This window comes from Camponotus vicinus, unplaced genomic scaffold (assembly GCF_025532165.1).
Source record: "Camponotus vicinus isolate PSW18456_S1 unplaced genomic scaffold, iyCamVici1.0 SCAF_2, whole genome shotgun sequence".
Classification (NCBI taxonomy): Eukaryota; Metazoa; Arthropoda; class Insecta; order Hymenoptera; family Formicidae; genus Camponotus; species Camponotus vicinus.
Genome location: NW_028141956.1, coordinates 6,552,360 through 6,575,422, shown reverse-complemented (window position 1 = coordinate 6,575,422; position 23,063 = coordinate 6,552,360). Strand labels below are relative to the sequence as shown.

General features: G+C 35.3%; 2 protein-coding genes across 5 annotated transcripts in view; one reads left to right on the top strand and one right to left on the bottom strand.

Annotated features, from left to right (window-relative positions):
* Nucleotides 1-23,063, bottom strand: part of Ca-alpha1t (Ca[2+]-channel protein alpha[[1]] subunit T) — a 48,869-nt gene that overhangs the window by 14,172 nt on the left and 11,634 nt on the right. Inside the window, exons 2-17 of one of the 3 annotated variants that reach the window (XM_083091362.1) lie at nucleotides 21,555-21,667; nucleotides 20,910-21,043; nucleotides 20,370-20,467; nucleotides 19,278-19,449; nucleotides 13,084-13,187; nucleotides 12,543-12,718; nucleotides 11,939-12,031; nucleotides 11,457-11,635; nucleotides 11,152-11,318; nucleotides 10,457-10,815; nucleotides 9,543-9,764; nucleotides 9,328-9,457; nucleotides 8,757-9,058; nucleotides 8,339-8,490; nucleotides 7,806-8,012; nucleotides 4,458-4,578 (exon numbers count right to left, since the gene is read on the bottom strand). In XM_083091362.1, the coding sequence (XP_082947488.1) occupies nucleotides 4,458-4,578; nucleotides 7,806-8,012; nucleotides 8,339-8,490; nucleotides 8,757-9,058; nucleotides 9,328-9,457; nucleotides 9,543-9,764; nucleotides 10,457-10,815; nucleotides 11,152-11,318; nucleotides 11,457-11,635; nucleotides 11,939-12,031; nucleotides 12,543-12,718; nucleotides 13,084-13,187; nucleotides 19,278-19,449; nucleotides 20,370-20,467; nucleotides 20,910-21,043; nucleotides 21,555-21,667 (2,729 nt within the window). The remainder of the gene's footprint in view (nucleotides 1-4,457; nucleotides 4,579-7,805; nucleotides 8,013-8,338; nucleotides 8,491-8,756; nucleotides 9,059-9,327; nucleotides 9,458-9,542; nucleotides 9,765-10,456; nucleotides 10,816-11,151; nucleotides 11,319-11,456; nucleotides 11,636-11,938; nucleotides 12,032-12,542; nucleotides 12,719-13,083; nucleotides 13,188-19,277; nucleotides 19,450-20,369; nucleotides 20,468-20,909; nucleotides 21,044-21,554; nucleotides 21,668-23,063) is intronic. The other 2 variants (XM_083091361.1, XM_083091363.1) reach the window with 2 other exon arrangements.
* On the top strand, nucleotides 1,646-9,162 carry LOC145966942 (uncharacterized). 2 transcript variants are annotated; one of them, XM_083091399.1, is made up of 5 exons: nucleotides 1,646-2,220; nucleotides 3,474-3,535; nucleotides 3,677-3,872; nucleotides 4,099-4,268; nucleotides 8,344-9,162. In XM_083091399.1, exons 1-4 carry the CDS (start codon nucleotides 2,073-2,075, stop codon nucleotides 4,218-4,220), a joined length of 528 nt encoding a protein of 175 aa, XP_082947525.1. In that variant the 5' UTR covers nucleotides 1,646-2,072; the 3' UTR covers nucleotides 4,221-4,268; nucleotides 8,344-9,162. The 2 variants fall into 2 exon arrangements, with proteins under 2 accessions (XP_082947525.1, XP_082947524.1); XM_083091398.1 differs by having other exon boundaries at nucleotides 1,647-2,220; nucleotides 3,671-3,872.

The window sequence follows — 23,063 nt, the reverse complement described above, 5'->3', positions numbered from 1 at the left end:
CATTCTGCAAGTTCGGCGTGTCTGTATATATATAATAATTATATGTATTTTGTATTTGCACAATATAAGTGAATGCGTGTAAAGTATAATAGGTATACATTTATAGGTTGTGAACGAATCATATCAACTGTGTGCGGTTGTAACGGACTTTATACGACGGGACGGAATAAGGAACAAAAATCAAAATTCAAAAAATTTGTACTCCTTTTTCGGTAAAGAATAATTCAAAAATTCTACAATTTAGGTATATTTAATTCTCTCTGAAATTGCCCGAAGAAACGTCAATTAAATATAAATTAACATTGAAATTAACTTTTCATATGTTCGCACCATAATATAATTTCTCGATATAATACTATACATGTGCATATTAATTATTTAACGTTTTACGCAAGCAATCAATAATGTTAATTTTAGGATGCATGTTGGAACAATTGACTTTAATTCGGTGTGACGTCTAGTCCATATCATAATAAACATTTATTCGGACGCGCATCCGCAAAAGAATCATTTGCCAAACCTGTCAATTATCTATTTCGTCGGGTCAGCTGATTTTTTCTACGAATTTCGTTTTGTTGACGTTGAAAGTGAAATTGATGCCGAACGCGCTCTGCAAATATGACGAGCTTTAAATCATCTCTTATCCGGGTCGACAGATATCCGTGCGCACACTTTACAGGTGTCGTGTGAAAATAAACGGCGCGGAAAGAGCTCCGGAAAACGCGAGCTGTAGCGAAAAACTTTAGAAAAAAAGACTGGACAGAGACAAGACACCTGCCGTTGCAGAATGTCACGGCGAACGTTTGCGAGAGGTGGAAATAAAGGGTATAATTGTCAAGCATAAATATATGTATAATCGTCTAATACGCTGAGGTATATGTATAATATGTATTACGTCGAGAACTCTCTCTTGCAGAGCGAGTATTTGCAAAAGGTACGCACAAATCTACCGAGACTGCAATGTCAGTACGATTATTACGTGCCTTGCGCGATCTATCTGATTTGTATTTCTAGGATAAAGTAAAAAAGGTGTTTTTCTACCATATGAACTAAAAAATACTAATTAACCCTCTCGGGCTACCATAATAATCCTACCGTAATCCTGATAATTTAAACTACCAAAAAAACGGGTTCAAATTTGATTCAACTTCTAAATAAAAGCATTCTTTTCTCGTAGAAGTATATAATATTTTTAATATAAGAAAATATTATTATATAGTGATTATTTTAAATAAATGTTTATTCTTAAAAAAATGTAAATGTGCGTGCGATTATCATAACATAATGATAAAACGAAAATATAAAAACTATTTAGTTATTCGATCTTTCTTGAGATCTACGTGTTGAGCCATTTCTGGCATGTATTTGGCATATTACATAAGTTTTTTTTTTTTTTAACGCGTTCGTGTAATTCGTGTGCGATGGACACGTGGTCTCGTTCCGGGTCCTCGAGTGTTGAAGAATTTTTAGAAACTTGTGGCGCGGCGATGCTCCTGTCGGGTCGAGTCGATATTTCACGCACGTATTTTATAAGTCGGAACGAAGTTTCTTTTTTTTTACGCTCGAGTCGTCATGGGCGTTTAAGAGAGAAAGTGACAGAGAAGTTACTGACAGAACGGAAAAAAGAAAGAAAGAAAGAGAGAAAGAGAAAGAAAGAGAGGGAGAGGAAAATACGAAGAGAAGTGTAAATGTCGTAAGTAGTGAAGTATAATGAAGTCAAAGGAGACAGAGAAGAGATTAAGCGTGTGACAGATAACAGTTTAGTGTGCTATATTGTTAAAAATGTGTGACGTGATATCGAGGCGTCGTTCACGAATGTACAGAGTGCGTAATAATTCTAATAAGTAAAGTGTGTAAAAAAAAGACGAGCATGGGCGTCGACACAAGCTGCTCATACGGCACATGATCATTTCTAATTCTCTTCGCGAAGCACAGAACAACCGGCTCCATTTTTTTATTATTCGTGTCGCCACGATGTCACGAGAACTGACATACGAGAAGATCGGTTGCCGTCGTTTTTTTTTTTTTTAGTAGTAACTGACAGAAGTCTGAACGGTTAGTGAGGTATATGAATGTCGAATCCTCGCGTGACGAGGAAACGTGATATGCAGCAAGGTGTCGTATATAACGCGGTACAGGATGACGACGACAAGTGGCGACCAACTGTCTATAAGAACACAGATCGCATGCAGAAAGTACGAGTTGCACAATATGAATCAGGCAAGAGTTATTTTCTTCGATATCTTGCGCTCCAAGTCAGGACAGGAAGTTGATCCCATGGATCGCCCGGTAACTTTAGAAGGGCCATTTACCAGGAAGTGTCATTTAGGCAGGATGCGACGCTTCCGGGCGATCCTAGGATAGTTGCCAAACCATACAAATGTCTCAAGAAGATTGTCAAAATGATGTCGACGTGTTTTTTCAACAACTTTATCATGTTTCTTGAACATTTTTATGATCTCGAAAGGTTCACAATTTGTAGACGTTTGTATTGTTTGAGCTGTTACTCCTCGTTTAGGCATATAATTGATACTTATCGTCCATTGGCATGCGACGAACGTACGGAAACAATCCAAATTGCCTATATTAGAATCCTATTAGACTATTCAACGACTATTCGGATTCTGCCGAAATTGCTCCGAGATTATTGGTGAAATTCTTATACATTAATTTCAATTTCGATGTTTCCTACGATCGTCAAAAATCGCAATGGAACACAGCAACGAGCATTAAAACTAAAAACCATCTATACTGATAACACCAATATAATATTAAAAGCAATGTCAATATCGCCGACAACAGGAATAAGCGAATGAATATGCGAAGCGTCTAGACACACAAAGTTTTCTCAGTACTTGAGCGAAAACGCCTGTATTCTTGAACTTCCAAAAGCACTTTTCAATGTTTGATATATCTGCATCAAAATCACATTTGATATTTAATGTGAATATAAAATTGATCCGTTAATAAATTTGATACATTGAATAGTTTGAACAATATTTTTAATAACGATTATTACCAAAGTTTTTCTCCAATATCGTTTTCTTGTTGGAAAGAGAGAGAACTCCGCAAAATAAATATTTAGATAAAAATTTAGAAAAAAGATCTGCAATTTTTGAATATACGATTTATAGAGTATTATATGATTAGAAGTTAAATCATTTTGCTTTTTTAATTTAATACATTCGAAAATTATGCCAATTTTGATAATTATTAGGGCTGATGATTTTAATCGAATATTGACGCACAATTATTTAGTCCAGCTTCAAAATATTGGAACAAGCAATATTCGGATATCCCGCATCATATATAGATATAGTTTCATATACATAATCATGAATGATGAAAAATTGTATAGCTTAATATAACGTATATTTAATTCCATGAATTTAATGAAACCCAACATAATTATGTAGTGATTGTGCATTCAATTATCATATAGTAATTACTAATTTTGCATTAAACAAATATAGATATCAATTACTTGGATAAAACACGTCTACCGGATGTAATGCGGATATTGGATATTATCCCGGTATATTTCAAATTCGAGAATTCGAATAGTTTTTATTGTTGTTATTATTATATGTCATTAGTTTTAATAATAATTGTATTATTTTAAGAGAGATATTCTCTATCAAATTATAATATAAAAAATTATTTTCGCAAGATGCAGGAGATTTCGCTCATTGTTGCCGACACACAGAGACAAGAGCTGCTTGCGAAAGCATGCCAGAAGGGAGCTCGACACGCTCGCAAACAATATGGCAGGAGGCAGCGCATTAATATCGCGCATTGTACTTGTAAAGCGACGAATGGATGGCAAACAGACAGAAATGGAGAAGCACCGGGATTATCGCCGGCAATCATATGTAATTTCAATAAAATCCGCACTAGAAAATTCGCGTATCCCCCCTCCGTTCCATCTATAGGCGCTGCCAGCACCAGCTATAATCAGATTTCTTTTTCTATCTCTCATTTCTTAAAATAACGTATCTCGCGAGAAATAAGATATGTAAACAATAGCTTCCAATATTTATTGTTAATAGAAATTTTAAATAAATTTTATTAAGTATATTATATAATATTAATTACAAGTCTCTAGTAAAGCCGGTACCAGTAGCTTCCTTCTGCCCTTCCCCTTCATCGGAGAAACGACGACATGCTGGAAAGCATTTACCTTCCAGTATACATTACCTGAGACCTCAGAAATCATATAAAGTGTTGCGATCGCACGACTTTAGCTCGTCGAAAAACCATACGTGACAGTACGTAATGTATACTTAGCGTACTTAGCGTATATATATATGTAGATGTGCCGTGTGGTAATCGTTAATATATATATTAACGTATATATGCGCACGAAAATATATATATGTAGGTAATATACAGTATATAGAGAAGTCAAAATGTCCTCGAGAAGATACGTGGAAAAGTATCTTTTTTTTGGTAGGTACCTGAAACACTGTCACAATAGCCCAGAGTAACGAGTCAAAGTTTTTCCTATCACACTCGACGTCAGAGCTGCCTTTCATCGTTTCACAGAATTTGCAACCAAACAGGTTCATCCCGAGAATACTACAACACAACGAAACGTGCAATGTACTTCCTTATCCATATATATATGTATATATATATACACGTAAACCGGAACAAAATGAGAAAGAAAAGAAAAAGAGGAAGAGAGAGAAAGAGAAAAAAGAAAGAAAGAAAAGCTCGATTAAAACAAAATCGCGACTAATAAAGCGTGACTCGGCCAAGTAACCGATCAATTCAAAATGTATTGGTGTATACAGAGTGTTTTAGAACCGTTAATCCTTCCAGCCATAAATTCAGATAACCTTTTAATAGATATACTTTTAGATAACCTTTAGAGATAAATCTTTTTTAGCGAAAATTTTCCAAAAGAATCTGTGTCACAAATTTTTAATTTTTAAACGTAAAATATCTTAAAAAGAGAAGAATATTTATTTCAATATAAAATCTAATTAGAATTAATTTATTTTATTTTGCTTTTTCACAAAGAACAGTGTCGAGTAACTTTGTAATTATCGATACTTTGCCATCTATGGTCAAACAGACATCCGGTTCTGTGACACTTTGTATATTTAGTCAAAAAGTACACGATGAAAGAGCAGAATCGATCGGTTGACATTTCTTTTGCGATTGTTACGTTATAATATATAATGCACATATATAATGCACATCCGTGGACACGTCATATCTCTTAAAAAAAAAATGTACGATGATCATACTGAGCTCCAGAAGCGTTCGAGGTGAAAACCAAATGTCCTCGGATCGATACTGACGTGAATTTTCATCGGCTCTCGTAATCTGAAAACTTGACCGAGTAAATGGACTCATGCTTGCAATCCCGATGCAAGTATATCCATTATTTAAGGTAAACCGTCCGATCAGGAAAGGTCTCGTAAAGCGGATCTTTTGAAACTCCATTCGCGTCTTGCGGCCAAAATGCACACACCTAAGGACGGCCGAGGATCTCGAGAGAAATGTCTATCGGATCCTAAGGATCGACGCGCAGAGAAGCACCCGCGAGCATTTGCATAGTTTCGAGAACTTTGTATTCAATTTTGAAAGTTCGCATGAGAAGAAAGTTTCGAGCAAAGAAAAAGATCGTCCGGATTTACATCAACGATGTTAGTATTCTTCTTCGTCTTTTCTACGATTTCTTGACAAATGGAAACCATTTCACGCCTAACAAAATTATTAGTTTCGACTGTCTTTAAAATAAAATAGAAATAAAATAGGGAAAAAATAGAAATAAAAAAGAATACTTAAAACATATCCTTGATGCAATTGTTAAGAAAACAATCGAATTACTAAGTATTTCAATAGGATCATTGTAGAATGAAACTCTCAATGATTACAAAATCCGGTCTTTTATACTCAAACGTTTAATGCGTCATTAAAAGTATCCAACTAATGTTATTTGGATCGATATTTTATCGATATTTTCAGCGTTCGCGGTTGCGTTTCTGCGGCAGATATCAGCAATCAGTTGCAATAGCGAGAGCGGCGGCTGCGGCAAATTGGCCATCGAACGATCGTAAAACGCATCGTAAACGCGCGGATGTATATAGCGGGAAGTCCTACGCAGTATGGACGAAATATATAATCCTGCAGAGAGATATATGTCGACATTCGCAAGCTGTTCTAATATCGAGGGCCACACTGAGGCGCACGCACTTAAATATAGACGCTCAGAGTAGCAAATGGAGAAAGAAAAAGAGAGAGATAGAGAGCGACAGCGGGAGAGATTCACGTGTATACACGAATATAAACCAAATGAAATGTGATAATAGTAGATATATATATATACATATAGCCCTTCATACTCGTCACTAAGACGTCCAGCATAAAAGCATCATGCACACACATGTAAATATATATTCATATACGTATATATATATTTATATATAGATATATCTTCTAAGTATATAAACGTCGAAAGAATACGTTCGATGCCTCAAGCCATAAAAGGAGGGCAGCAGGCGCTCCCTCTTCTCCCCCCCTGTAATAGATCGTGCCAACAAATACCATCGTCATTACCATTAACAATGTCAGAAAGTATATGCCGCTCAAAGAAATGCTAGGAGACGCGACAACACGGGACAACTGCTGTGATAAAAACTTGAGAATTTCTATATATAATATATATGTGATATGCATTAACTGGATGGCGGCTCAAACGCCGCGCGGAAACAATGTAAAAGCGAATAAAGTAGAAGAGAAAGGTATGAACGCGAAAGACAGTCACCTAAAATGTAGGTCTCGGCTCGAAGAGCAGCGGCGCGATTTGTTCCTCAAGCTCGAAAGCTCGTGAAAGCGAGCAAGAAGCTGCTTTCGAAATATTGAGCGTCAACGAGAATTTTATCACCTTCGTACTAATGCGAGATTATAAATGCACGTAATAAAATTTAGCACGACGATCAATAAATTATTAATAAAAAGAAATCAAGGAGAAGTAAGAACAAAAATTTTTCAACTGAAAGAAATTATTTCATAATATTATTTCATTTAACGCATACACATGCATATATATTGTATATATATATTTTTAACAAAAAAATTTAAACTTATAAAATATAAAATCTTTTATAAATTATATATATTTTTGATATTCTTACAAGACTAAATATAATTTAAACTTTTTTCAAACTGAAAAGATTTTAATACAAAAATTCAAAGGCTAATATTATATTTTTATGTCATAGTCATGAAACTGGTCAACAACACGAGTAAAATTTGATTACCAAATATAATTTTCGCTACTATGGATCCCGGAGGCGATATCAATTCGCTATTATTATAAAACATGCAAAACAACCATCGAGCCCTTTCATAGTTCCCTCGTAAGCAAAATATTTGATGTTGTTATAGACTGTCGTTATCTCTCATCGACGCTTCATATTTCAAAGCGCTTGACCAACATATTTGACAATACCTATCGGCAATTTTGTAACTTCGATCCGCCTTGCCAGACATGCAAACGTTACTAGGCTGATGAGATGATAATTAGAACAGGAAGACGCGACAGCGCCCCGTAATCCGTGTAAACGCGACGCGCGGATTCGGCCGAGCAGATTCCTCGCGGGTCGTACGAACTTACTTCACGATAATAAATCTCATCGACGATGATACCGGTTCGCGAAGTAGGCGAGGACCACATATACAATTAAACAAAAAATTAGAAAAGAAATTAGGAAACGGAGAGAAGACCCAGCGACGCGCGGAATTCCGAGCAGCGTCGCTGACGCGGACGAGAGGATAGGACGGCGACTTACCTGAATATAAAGATGAAAAGTACTAAAAGAGAAAAGAATACGGCAACGTTATCCATGGTGCGCAACATCACGAAGAGCTGTCGTCGGAGATTGGGCAAGAATCGCACTAGCTTTAAGATCCTGAGCAGGCGGAAGGTACGCAGGACGCTCAGACCGGAACTGCCACCGCGCTCCTCCAAGAAAAATGCTTGGCAGAGCTCGACGACGCTGGAAACGACGTGGTGCACGAATGCAACCGTGTTATCAGTTCGTTACATCGGTCTATTCGCGAAGGACTTGACGAGAAAGCTATTAATGACTTTCTTGTAAAATTGGAATACTGGTCGTAAAACTAAAGTATCACACAGTGCATATATTACAAGAGAAGAGTGCTTCGATATATATGTTTTCTATTCGTACATTAATTTAATATTGTTATTTTACTCGAATATAATTATAATACTCAAATATAAATATAATTAAAATATCAGTTTAATATTATATTATTTACTTAAAATAAATGACAAAAAAAGTTACAAAGGAAATTGTCTTACCTTAGGACGACGACAATACCGTCGAAGACGTTGAAGCCGTTGCTGATATAACCGAATGGGCCTTCCGCTGTTACTTTAAGTAGCATCTCCACTGCGAAGATTGCCGAGAAAACGATGTTGCTTATTTCAACAGCTACCGTTAATTGTTCCGGCTGTACAACAATATCATCATAATTACATTCTTTACGGAACAATCTTCAAAGCAAGAGAAAGAGAATTTAACTTCGTGAAAGATAATTATAGAAATTATATTGCGCAAATAGTCTTCGCTTTACAATCAAACAAACAGTATTATCGAGAACTTATGATTTAATTTAATATTTTATTTAATTAAAATAAAATATTAAATTAAATGTGCAATAAAATTATATATTTCCTTGAAAAGAGATTCGAGACGAAAGATCGAGTAAAGATTCACCTGATTGTGGTACTCGATTCCCATGCTCAAAGTATTAATGAGTATCGCCAGAAGAATACCCTGCTGGAAATATTTGTGCTCGACGAGCTTCTTGATGCATCGTTGTATGGAGCGCAACGTGCCGAAGCAACAGTTCCCGGTGCGTCTCAAGAACCGTCTGACCCGCGAGGACTTTTGCCACTTTTCGCCGTCGTCCGGCCATTGATCGCCGCCCTGCAGCTCGCAGCCACAGGAACAATTGTCAACGTCGGACGTCAACCACTGCGTGCGATCCTCCAACGTGATGTGACGATCTGTTATACCTATCAAATATATGTGAATCATTCGTACATTTAATTAGGTCGCTCGTCAGTAATTATATTTTCAAGATTATAAGAGAAATTCTTTTTTAAATATCAGCGATACATATTTGGAAAAAATTATAATAAAAATTTATTATACTTAATTTATTAAAATTTATATTAACAAAAATTAATAAAAATGTATATCTTGAAACTCTTTTAAATAACATTGCAAATTTTGATTTTTTTTACGATAATTTCTATTCGATACGCATCAAATATGAACTTGCCTTTCGTGAGAGAGTTTAGGAACGAATCGAGTGCCAATTGACCAGTGGGTAACGCGGCGCTGAGAGCACCGCTGAGAGCCAGCAATTCCTGACACGTCATAGCCTCGTTGCCACCCAGCTCGGCCTGCATCTGCGACGCAACGCACCTTGAGTGAGGAAAGAAGAGAGGGACTTCCCGATCTAGCCTAGTCTAGATCTAGGCTAGTGGAAATTACCTGCGTGTGGTCCGGCAGAAGACTGGACCAAACGTTACCATCGCCCGTCTGCGTCATCTTCTCGCTCGAGCAGACGTTACGTTCACCCGGCGTCACCGTCGTCCCCGGCTGCAACGCATTCCCGACATTATTGCTGCCATGGAGCAGTACCACGTCGCTAAACATTACGCTGCTTCTTCTCCGATAATGCGTACATGGCGGACTCAACAACGTGCTGTTCGTCTAGAAGGCGAATCAATCAAGCATACATTACGCATGTCATACGCTACGACCGGTGCTCTCTCTTTCTCGCAGCCGTTCTCGGCCCAAACTTGTAGCATTAAGGGGAGAAACTTTACGTCGTACCTAAAGAGATCATCTCTTTGCGCAAACTACGTACTCTTTATTAACGATCACTAAGAATCGATGACCTAGTAATCTAATGTGATGAAGCGTAAACTCTGTTATTTTATTGTACATACGAAGCATGTTTAATCATTATCAGATACAACTACTGTCATTATAAAGCAAAAAATTAATATCAAAGAGAAAAGCTTGATAAAAAAAAGAGCTAAACGAGCCGATACTGCGTGTCTACAGAGTTGTCTACGAGAGTTCAAGTTGAATGTAACACTTCTAGAGAGAGAAAATAAAAATTCACGATGTAACGTCAAAACTCATGACGTAACTGAGACCGGAAACACGAGAGATAACGTTATAAATTTCCAATAATAAAATCAATTTTTGACCTTTTGTCATATGAATATGATTACATTTGAATAAATTAAATAATAATTTAACCATTATATTATTAAAAAAATTATTTCGATGTTTAATTGTCTGACTTCAATTACGCCATTCGTCTTTGATGCATAAGAAGCGTCTTGTGACGCATTTTCGCATGCATATCTAACGTGCGGAATCACTGTACTTGCCTCGGCCTGCACGTTTCCCACGACGACATTTTCGCTTCCGTTGCAAGACACAGAGGAAGTGCGATGAACATTCAATCTGTGGCACATGTTCGTGGAAACTTCGGCTTCGGAAATCTCTGGGCTCGCTCGAGGTGCGATGCCCAAGTTTCCGCCATTATTACCACTATTATTGCCAGTAGTGGTGCCTATCGCCGATTGTAGATGGGATGTAACGGCAGCAAAATCGGCAACGGATCCACCATTATCACTAGTAGCCACTTGCAATTGTTGTTGTTGTTGCTGTTGCTGTTGCTGCTGTTGTTCAGCATATTCCAACGCGGCAAGGAGTCGAGGACATCTTCCATGATGTAATCTTCTATCTACGTATTGCAACAATTTCGAGGGAGTTCGAATATTTTAGCAGGAATTTTAGTAGAAATTTCAAGACTTTTATTTAAGTTTTATATATTTTTTTTATCTTTGATCATATTCTTTTATTTGAAATTTCAACTCTATCTAGAATCGCACGAGATATCAAGACTAATTTTGATATTGTCTTGTCTTGAAATTCGAGACAAGATCAAAACGAGATTTTAATTAATTATAAAGATAATGTCAAAATTATAATTGTCAAGATTACCCATTTCCAAGAAAAACTAAAATATGTATATTTGTTTGTACAACCCTAGTTTTATCATTCCTTGGAAGACACTCACCACCCGGTACTCGATTCAGTCCCCCAGCAGTGGCATTCGGGCGAATCGCTTGGCTCTGCTGTTCTTTGAGCAGATTCTGCTCGCGCTTCTGCTGCCTCTTGTACAGCCACAGGCGATACCGTTTCATCAGTCTTCGTTTACTTCGTCGCCAGAGGTGGGCAATGTATCTGTGGAAAGAGAAGTCGAGTTGTCACCTTGGTATAAAAAAAGAAAAAAAACGAGAAAAATATTTCGCCGACGAAAAAACACCGACGAGAAATTCGCGCGAATAACGTCCTCGGGATGCAACGACGACGAGTACCCACTTGACGATTTCGGCGTAACAAGTAGTAGGCTCCGAGGTATTCGTGGACGACGCGAGCGTCGAGGTTGAATGGTAGCGAGCGCGTTCCAATTTCATCCTCTCCATCTCACGCTTCTTCGTCTCCGAGAATTGTGTCGCGATTACGACCAAGCAGAGATTGATCATGAAGAACGAGCCGATCTGCAAATGCGGACCTTGTTTAATTCATTGCCTTTCACAATGGCCTTCCACGCATTTGTTTTATATGTAATATTATTATTATTATGTTATTATAAAAATTATATTATTCTTCTATCATGTAGCTAATAATAATAATAATTATTGTTTGCATTGTGAGATTTATTTTAGATATCCATAAAATAAGAATGTGAGAAATAAGCAGCGCATACATTTACGTTTCATTATTATATTATATTATATTAATATTATATTATTATATCTTACACATATTGCAAGCATCGTAATAGGAAATGGAGTACTTACGACTATGAGGAGAACGAAATATATCCAGTCCCAAAAGGAGTGGGCGTCCTGCACGTAATACATTATGTCCGTCCATCCTTCCAGACTAATTACCTGCAAATCGACACGATTGCGCTACTCGGGATTACGAAATAATAATGAACCAATAAATTAAGATGGTTTAAGTCACAAAAATATTAAAACGCGCTATTTGCGAAATTTTGTGAATAAAATTAAAAAATCGTACGGACAGAAATTATGCTACAAACACGTTAAAAGACGTACCTCAATAAAGTTTCGCATATTAATATCATCTAGAGATAGAAAGTTTACTATCTAGCACATCATTCACTCGTGATAATATCTTATCGAATGAAAAACAATTTGTCCGCAATATTGCCAAGAGAATAATTTTTCTCTATCATAGATTAATGTGTGCGACCCGCATCTACCGATTTTCGAGCTCAACAAAAGCACATTACTTAAATGGAAGAAATATTCCATTCTACACACATATGAGCATACGTATACGAGTACATGTACATATGTGTGTATACATGTGTATATGTGAATTATTTGTATCTGTACGAATATAGGATAGAGGACGAGTAACGGGAGCGCTCACAAGAAATATGGCGACCCAGGCGAGACCGATGTTATCGAATGAAATTGTTCCTTGGAATGGATTGTTGCCCTGGCCTTTGCATTCGGTATAGTAGTAGTTCCAATTAACGCAGGTGTCATTGTTGATGAACGTGACATTACTGTTTGGCACGGCCGTATTGTTGCACACCAAGTTTCCTGAATACGAGAAAACGCCGATTCGTTCGATTACGAAACAATTGCTAAGTTTAATTATAGTAATAGAAAATATATAGTAAAATATATGTGGCACTTTAGAATTTTAAAATTCAAAACGAAGAAAGAAAATTCGACACTGAATTTCTTCAAATATTTGTCACATTTAAAGTGAATTTAAAAAACGCAATGGATAAAATATGCTTGGATTTTAAAAGCACTTTGCGTAAAATACTTAATTTCATATAATCTTATATAATTATTAAACGTTAGAAAATTAAAATTAAAAAAGAAAAGTATGTATTATATAAAATTATTGCACAAATTCGTATATTCAAAGCTCTGTGTAAGACGAAGGGTGTACTCACCAAATTTAAGCGGCGGTAGATTACTGCAAGAGTGCATCCCGCTGTCGTCGGGACGCGAACAAATGTAATCCTGACCCTGATACTCGAAATACTTCTCCAGATCACTGGAAAATCAACGAAGCGACGATTAAATAGATTTACATACACCAATCTTCGCATAGATCCTTAAGTTTAAAGACTTGCGTACATATGCCTTATTATGCACGGATGCACTCTTCGCATGCTTCGCTTATGCGTACATTATATGTAGATATGCAGCGTGTTTGATATAATGTATATAGTATATATATATAGTATATATGTACAGGATAAATCATTAGAAATTGCTATCTAGAACCTAAAATAACTTCTTATTCACTAATCTAAAAAAAAATGTTTGAAACGAAAAATGAAAAATGTTTGCACGAAATGAGTCGAACAGACAAATTTTTATACTTCAAGTTTTCGAAGACATTTTTGAAGAATTTTGCTGATGATAAAAAAATAAATTCAATGATAAATTAATTTAAATGACAAACATTCACACACACACGCACGCACACAACACTATATCTTTGAGGAAAATAAATTATTAAATCGATTCATGAATAAGTAGTTATTTTAGATAGCAGTTTTTTGAGAATCATCCTATATGCATATAATATTCATATATTCATGGTATATATAATATACAGAGGGTCGCGGAATTACCGGAGGAGCTCCCAGTGCGCCTTCTTGCGTAAATGGATACTGAAACCGAAAATATGTAAATGCAATCGATCGGAGTAGTTTCCGAGTAGCTATAGATTCCGAAGGTTGCGTATGCATTCGAATGAAATCGAATAAACGACCTACGCCGCACAAATTATTGTCGGCGTGACGCTGCCGTGGCATTGATTCGTCAAATCGATACAACATACTTAACGTGATACTCGCTTTGAGATCGCTACGAATAAAGCACGCATTGTTCGGAAAATCGGGCGCGTTCCCTTGTCAGCTTTCTGTGTCACGCTTACATTTTCGACCCTGTTTATATCACTGGTCGACTCATTCGATGATTCTCGGACACCTCATATAGTATATATACGTACACTTATAGATGCTGATGTTACAACGTACGTGCGCAACAATTGAGAGAAATATAGATATAAATGCAGATGTAAACCGACACGAGTTTGCGTGCACGCGTGTATCGAATCACGCCGAAAAATGTCGGCAGGTATGCGAAAAGAAACACTCAATTAACGTTCCTCGCACAGATTGCGATGTCGAATCATATATCATAAATATTAAAAATAAAGAAAAGAGACACTATGGATATAAAAATTAAAAATTACAATAATGTCGAGTCACACGAGTGAAATCCTTAGAGAAGTCCGAAAGATATTGGGATATAGAGCTTTGGATGAAATTGAATGTTTAATGGAAAAGGATAAATAATTATTTAATATCGTTATTATTAGATATTAATTGTAAGAGTTATTATACATTAGATATTAAAATTTTATATATATATATATATATAATATATAAGAATTGGAAATTAAAATACTGATGCTGATAAAATACGCGATATGCGAATAATTTTGAACAAATTTGTGCACGATATAAGTAGAAATATGTGATGTCTCAAACTGTAATTGATAATTCCTATTTTTATGCTGCGCCCCTTGAGATTGAAAAGCATTGCGCTATCTTTCTCCAAACTCCATTCCTCTATCGTAATATTTTGACGCCATTTCTTCTGAATCCTTAGATACGTAATTGATAATCACGTTTTCGCGTAATAAAAATAAAACGATTGATATCTACTATCTTGCATTTGACACTTTTAATTTTTATAACAATAATTGTCTTCATAAGATATCATTTTTGTAAATACGATTTGAATATTATGACGAATTCAGTGATTGGACAGAAAAAATAGCGATAGAGGAATATTGATACAAGGAATAACTATATTTTCTAAGATTATGCGACACTCCTATGCTATCCAAACACACACGCTATATATGCTTAATCAGCAGTGTGCATGTGATCGCCTCTATGCTCCCCTTAATTTGCGTGCCCGCATCTTGTATAAGGCGTGCGCTTCACTCGTTCGTGCTCGCTGTGCTGATCGTGCCGGTCGCTCTAGATCCTCTTCTATATAAGATGACCAGATGTCCTACTTTTAAACAATATGTCCCGTTTGACCACTCAATTTTCATAATGTCTAACTTCGTTCCAACTTTTGATAAACTTTCGCACTCGTGCTCATACTCTCTCTTGAAGCAAATTAATCTGATTTAAGACTAATCGTGAAATATGATCGCGATGGAATTTTTAAAATTTGCTCAGAAAATTTACATATTCAAAATAATTGTAAAAATAATCGTAATTTAATAATTTTTATATAGTTTATATATATGTATTTACAATAGAATCCTGCGGTTCGTACATTATGTCTCTTTGTCACACAATAAGAAAAGAAACTATTTTAAAGATCTCATAATCTGGTCGTCTTGTCATCATGTGCGCGCATTTGTAACGAGTTCTCCGCGATTAGCAATAACATTTTAACGCTCTCACACATGAAATGTGCAATTTTAAAGATCGGTTATCAAGTAAATAATAAATGCATTCATGTTTTTACCATCTTTAGAAAATCTGAGTGAATGTCGAACATTATCGTTACAAACACGCTAATATTTTGTTGGTGTGAAAATCGCTAGCGTCTCTTGCAATTCTGAGATGGACGTTAACACCTTCTCAGGAGAATAGAAAAATTACAAATTGATATCGCTACCAGGGCCATTGCTATCCGCGAGGTTCCTAGCAGCAGGGCACAGGAACGGTAGCGAGTCGGTGCAGAAGTCGATAAACGTTCGAAAATAGCTGCTACATATACCGGAATAGACTGCGCGAGCACCGCGTGTTTAATTAGCTCTCTCTCTCTGGGCTTGAGCTTAGAATTTTATGGAGCCTACTTCTCCTTCTATGCTGTCTTCATCGCTATATGAGTTTTGAATTAAAATGACTCGCGCGCGAAACGAAATATGCATCTAAGATCTCGAAATGCGGGATAATTTTCTTAAACTCTGTTTCCATGAAAACGAAATGTCCTTCGAATTTAGGCTTGTATCGTAGTTATTAATGATAATGATGTCATTATTATACAGGACGCTCGCGTCACATTCGTTTCAAGATTTTTCAAGGAATGCAGAATCGATTTTTCTTTAACAAGAATATAAGTTGTCGAGTGTCGATTATTTTTGAACTGTAAAAGATTAAAAATGACCTTCCATTCACGTGGGAAATTTCAAATTTACAATCTGAAAATCCCTATAAGCTATTTAGTACACGAGGTATTAATCCAAAATATCCTCTGTACAACAAAACGATACATTATTATAAAAGCGGTGCGATATAGTGAGACCACAGAGCCACCAATATCATATATACGCACACATACGCGCACACACGTACGCACACAGTTGTTGAAACGATAGTTCACATATGCAGAAAGCATCGTTACTGACTAGACACGCTGAGGGAGGATAAAAGACGGAGAAAGAAAAGGAAGAAGAGACAGTGAGAGTAAGATACGAGCCACGAAAGTTCATATCAGGAGTATATGTCCAGAGCAAAGAAGGGAGAGAACATCGACTCGTGCATCGAAGTAACCGAAGAGATCTCGGAGTACAGTAATCTCGTGGAAAAACATGAAAGTTTCGGATCGCCAACACAAATTATATGGATTCTTCATTCCTCCATCATCTGGTGTATCTCCGATCTTTCCGAAATCGCACGATTTATGTACAGCGGGTATGTATCGAAGAGAAACTTTAATGCCAGACACTAAGCGTAAGAGACCGTGAAGTAACTTGGACATTAAAATACTATTTCGAAGTTTCCGAGGATTGATTTCACTTCTCGCTCTCGGGATCCTTGAAACCATCATCTCCTCAATTTACAGCCAGACTATTCAAAACAGTATTTTATTCGTCAACGGTCGAGTCGACATGCTCTATGTGAGTACACACTACGGTACAGTTCGCACACTGGTACAGTGGTTAAGAGAGAAGAGAGATAGACAGAGAGCGAGAAAGAGAGAGAGAGGGCGAGGGGAGAGAGAAGTGAGAGAAAGAGAGATAATATATACATATGCACATCACGTATGGTTGCATGTATATACATATATGTACATATGAATGTCACGTGTATGTATATTCTGTGATTCATAGAGATATGTATTATTGAGATAGAAAGAGAGAAAGAGATATATATGTATGTACAGCACATTGTTCTCTACTAGAGCTTACTAAATGCGTGATCGAACCGAGTACTCGTCCGAGAGTAACCTGCAACAGCGAAACAATAGCCTGTCACTGCCTCCCTGGGGTCATGTACTTACATGTCTAGGTTTCTTTTTTATAGTCACGAGGAGAGAAGAAGAAAGAGAGATAGAGAAAGGAAGAGAAACAGAAAGAGGAAAGAGAGTGAGATAGAACATTTTTAGATCGCCTAACATGATGTTCCTGTAAAGCAAAAGTTCAGGAAGTAGAATGTACAGATCCATTCACAGGGCTTTTCACGAATTTTTCCTGGTTCTTCTCGCCATCGATAATATCTTCCTTATCTAGAACGCGTCGATATAGTTGCAAAATAGACACTTGAAGATTTGACAGAAAGATTGCTGTAAGAGTGTCGTTAAAATTATTTCAACATTTGCTCTTTTTCAAAATAGAAGAAACTAATTTTTTGAAACTTTTATATATATGTTTGACAATTTACATCTTACCTATTTTATGTAAAATTTTCAGTTTATATATACGTGTAATTTAAATAAACTACTAATGAAAATACTATTAAGAAAAAAATTGTCTTCTTTCATATGTATTTAAATGAAGATTATAAATATTAAAAGTTATAAATATTTTTGCAAAAATAGAAAGATTTATAAAATATAAGAAAAAATAATATATATAAATACCAGCTACATATTCCATATTCAGTGATAATTTGTGATAATCCGTGATAATCCATGCTAATCTGTATCCGTGATAAATTTCCACTATTTGTGATAATGTAATATTATATACATAAATTGTTTAATTATCTATTTTCGTGATCGCTATTTGTTATTTACGGATAGTTTCGTGATAAGCCGAGCAGAGTGAACGCGAGTTATGAAAGTTTGCTGTATAGATATCGATGTCTGATAAAAGCAAGATCGAGCGCAAAATAGTACTTGCGAAAGACAAAGAACGAAGAGCGAAAAAAGAGCGGAGCGTTAAATTTACAGCGAGATAAACTCGGCAAGCGATGCTTTGCGACACCTCGAGCTACTCGTCATGCAATCTGGTATATATTAGATTGGTTGGGTTTTATGTGAGCGAATCTCTCACCCGATATATCAAATCGTTTACGCGATGCCGAATCACAAATATCTGTGATCGGTTCTCGCCGTGATCTTCTATAACGTATCGCAAATCTCGAATAATTAAAATCCCGAGAAGTACGCATATAACGATTGTTCTAAGCGATTAAAATAAATTGCAAGCGTGTGAAAAAATAATCAAAATACTCTATCTAAGCAAAAACTGTCTGGTAAAAAATTGTAGAGTAGAAATGTCATGCAATAGCGTGCTTTGAATACGATAAACGCTAATTCGTAGTGAGATAACGTAAATGAGTATTTCCAAGAATTACCGTATCGCCGAAAAGGCCTTAGCGTTTATGTATTCGAAGTATGTTATTGCAAAAGATCCCAAAATAGAAACATCGCAAACAGTGCAAAAATGTGTTTCGGATATAAGACAAACGCCTCGATTCGCAATTTTTACAATAATGCAAGCTTTAGATATAAAAATTGTCACGATCGAGTATTGTTTCGCGCTGGACACAAAATTTTATCATAAATTGTATTCAAAGTACGATATTGCGAAAGATATTCTTAATAACGACAACTGTCAAATGTGAGTCGTTGAGTTTTCGCATGTTTTGCCGAAAAAATACGTGCTCGGCATTTGAACGAAGGCACGTGTGATGCCGCTCTTGAAAACTGCACAGCCATCGAAAGATAGCGAAAAAAAATGAACGAGATGCGATGCAGCGTGAGGCGTAAAAATGTGAAAAATCGAAGTCAAACATTTATAAAAAAAAAAAAATAATCGATTAAATCGAATAATCGTTCGATTGAACGAACCGGTTTAAGATTTTTGTCGACTTACTCGGGATACTTGACGTTGGGTAGAGCCTTGAGGAAGCAACGTTGGCGTAGTATACCCTCCCACAGTTGCACGCCGACAATGCCGAATATGAAGAAGACGAAGAAACATAGTAATAGAACGTTGCCTAGCATAGGAAGAGTGTCGAGCAGCAGCATCACCAATATTCGCATACCTGTTGAGGATTTTATAGAAATAATGTTTTATAAATGATTGCTAAATAAGTGTGCATGATTGATAAATTTATAAAAATGTATTAAAATGTATATTATAAATTTATAAAAAATATTTTATAAAGTATTTATAAAATATTTATAAATATTTATCAAATTCCTCTAATTAATAAAACATTACTGACTTTGATTGGAGTCTTCTTCGGGTTCGCTAAAGTAGCTTGATATTATTTTTATTTTCTTTATTATTATATAAATATTCGTGGCAATTTTTAAAAAAATGTCATGCGGAGATTTAAATTTATCTGATGTAATATTAATCATACATATGCATTGACAAATTTTCCCAGTCTGATTATTCTAAAAAGAAATTTTTAATAAAATCATTATTCAAAACAATTTTCTAATGTCTAAACATTAAAAAAATATTACAATCGCTAATTCAAATTCTGTAAATCATAATAAAATTTAATTATTCAATTCACTAGAAATATATTTCACATAAGAGTGCTGTCAATAACTTAATTTGAAAATCATAATATGGTATTAAGACAAATAAATCGCGATAGTATATACACATATTTATCCAAAAATCTATTATAAAAATTAAACTTGCGAATTCTTAAGGAATGCATATTGTATGTTTCACACTTTCGTGAAACTTTCAATTTTGATCTTAATATCTATAACTTTATATCATATCTTGGTGCAACTTTACTTGTTCTTGATCGATATGCTCCCTTGCCTTTGCTTCGTTTCAATTTCAAGATGAAATCAACCGTGAATGCGCTAGGATCTATAAGCGGCAGTTATGCGCCGACAAATGCACCGTGAAATCGACGACGAGAGCAAATCGGAGTTAACCGTCAAGATTAACTGTCAACCGTCGACATTTTTGATGTATTGGAAGTCTCGTACTTACTTGGTATACGATTGATCGCTCGTAACGGCCTTAAAACTCTTATTGTTCGTATAGCTGACAGATTCATATTTTCCACATTTAGGCAGTATTCCAAAGCGCTACAAGCAAGTGCAAACAGATTTCTTCTTTAGTGGGTGTGTGTTTGTTGTTCATACTTTTAAAACTCTTTTGACACTTTTACGTTCATAGCAATCTTGTTCCGATTTAATAATATATCATATTATATATATTTATAATATATGTCGTGTAAAATAATATTTTTAAATTTAAAGAAAAAATTGAGAATTATAGTAATATATTTTATTCTAAACGGAGACCATATCTGGAGCATGATAAATAAAATACAATCTAGTTAATTATCGTAAAAGATGTAATTATTAGTAAATATTATTTTTAAAACGTTATCGATCTTTATTATAAATTACATATTACGCGCATATTTATGTCTTTCATTGATTTTACAATGCAAACACATTTCAAAAGAATGACAATCAAAATTAAGAAATATAATGAAGCAAACAAACGAGATCAAGTACTCACCCAGCTGCCACTATAAAGAAATCTAATCTATTCCAGGAATCCGCGAGATAAGTTCCTCTACCGTAAATCCCCATCGCCACCATCTTTACAGTCATTTCCAGAGAGAAGAAGGCAAAAATGATATCATCGAACATCTGGAAGAAGTAGGTAGGAGAACGCAACTTGATTAGGACAGTGAGTGCGATCGACGTAATTCGCCGTGATTGATTACGGGCACTCAACTAGAGGATTCGATTAACGTCCATGCCGTATCAGTAATTTTCTCATCTCTTTCCCATCCCATCCTTTTCCCATCTCCTCCCCTTCCTTTGCTAGACTAATTGCGAGCCGACCGGAAACCGTGTCAAGATGCGCGATCGATTAATTTGCTTATTGGCGCGCTATGTAATCGCTGCTGTTATGCTGTCTTCCTCCTCCTCCTCCCTCCCCCCGTCTCCCGTAAGTTGGCTTAATTGAATTGTAAATATCCTGATTCCGATATCGGCACTTTCCGTTCGGGCATGCAAATGCGAGCCGTTCTTATGGAAATGAACTCCCACAAATAAGTTTGATAAACTTTACTTTTTTTAAATCCCCGACGCGATAACGCGGATTATCCGTTTCTTCCACTAGTCAGCTGTCACTTTTCGCGGGATAAGTACGTACCTGCAGTATCTTACATCGATTTGTTACGCACTGGTCGTCCACGCACGGCTGGTACATCCCGAGTGTGATGCAGTTAAGAAGGATCACCATCATGCTCACCCTTTCGAACCACGTGAGTTTTTATTAAGGAAAAGATAGATCGCTTTAAATATTTCTCATATTCTTTTCTAATCAAAGATTGTATGTGAATAACGCATTGCCAAATAGCTCCTTATTAAGGCAATATAAAAGAAAATTTTTAAATTTATGAAAAATATGTTGCATGGAAAATAAATGAGATACAAATTTCTTTGCTTGTAAAAATTATCTACTAAACATTAAAATACTATAAAATTATTGTAAAATAAATCTTTAGAATAAATGTATCTTGATTGTTAAGAACACAAGCTTTAATTGTTAACAGAACATATAATCTTATTCTGACAATGTGTTTTTCTTTTGACCGATAAAAATTAACTAGTTATGCACATCGATTATCGTTGCCAAGTGACCGTCACCTAAACAGCGTCTTCTGGACATGTCTATTTAACAACTGGACAAGAGTTGCGTGATTACATCTAATCGCGTGTCTCTAATCTCTGCGCGAACAGAAAAAAAAACATCACGGACAAGAGTATACATGAATAAAATATTACGATTCGATCATCATTATATATGCGTTTTTTTCAAACACAATTTTTCTTCAATTTTATGATATGTGCTATAATTTAGTACAGGGTCAAATCGGAATCGATAACTGGGATATTGTGCAAATGGCACAATGCAATGAGTTTTCAATCATAAAATTACTAATTATTAATTTTCAACAGTTACAGGTTTTAATGAAATTGTGATATATATTTGAGTATTAAATCTAATTATTAATTACATGTAAATATTATTTTAAATTCTAAATACTAAATGAAATATATATATATATATATATATATATATATATATATATATATATATATATACAGGGTGAGTCAAAAGTATGTTTTAAAAATTTGTGAGCGTGTTCCTGGATAAAAAGGAAGAACAAATGTTCATATGAACATATGGTCGCAAATGCTTTGTTGTCGAGATAATGGATATAAATCAGCAGTATCAAATAATGCTTTATTTGAACGAAAAAAAACAAACAACAATAACAAAATTGTAAACGTTCAAATAAAGCATTATTTGATACTGCTGATTTATGTCCATTATCTCGACAACAAAGCATTTGCGACCATATGTTTATATGAACATTTGTTCTTCCTTTTTATCCAGGAACACGCTCACAAATTTTTAAAACATACTTTTGACTCACCCTGTATATATATATATATTTGTACATATTTATATATATTTTTATCACTTTATCTTTCCAATATAATACTTTAATCTAGCTTTTTCATAAACGATTGTATTTTTTATTAATATTTTATTAACATTTTTAATAATATTTTAATCAAGTTTTTCTAAATGCTGTTATATTTTTTTATTATTAAAATAATTTATTAAAATATAATTATTATTAAAATATAG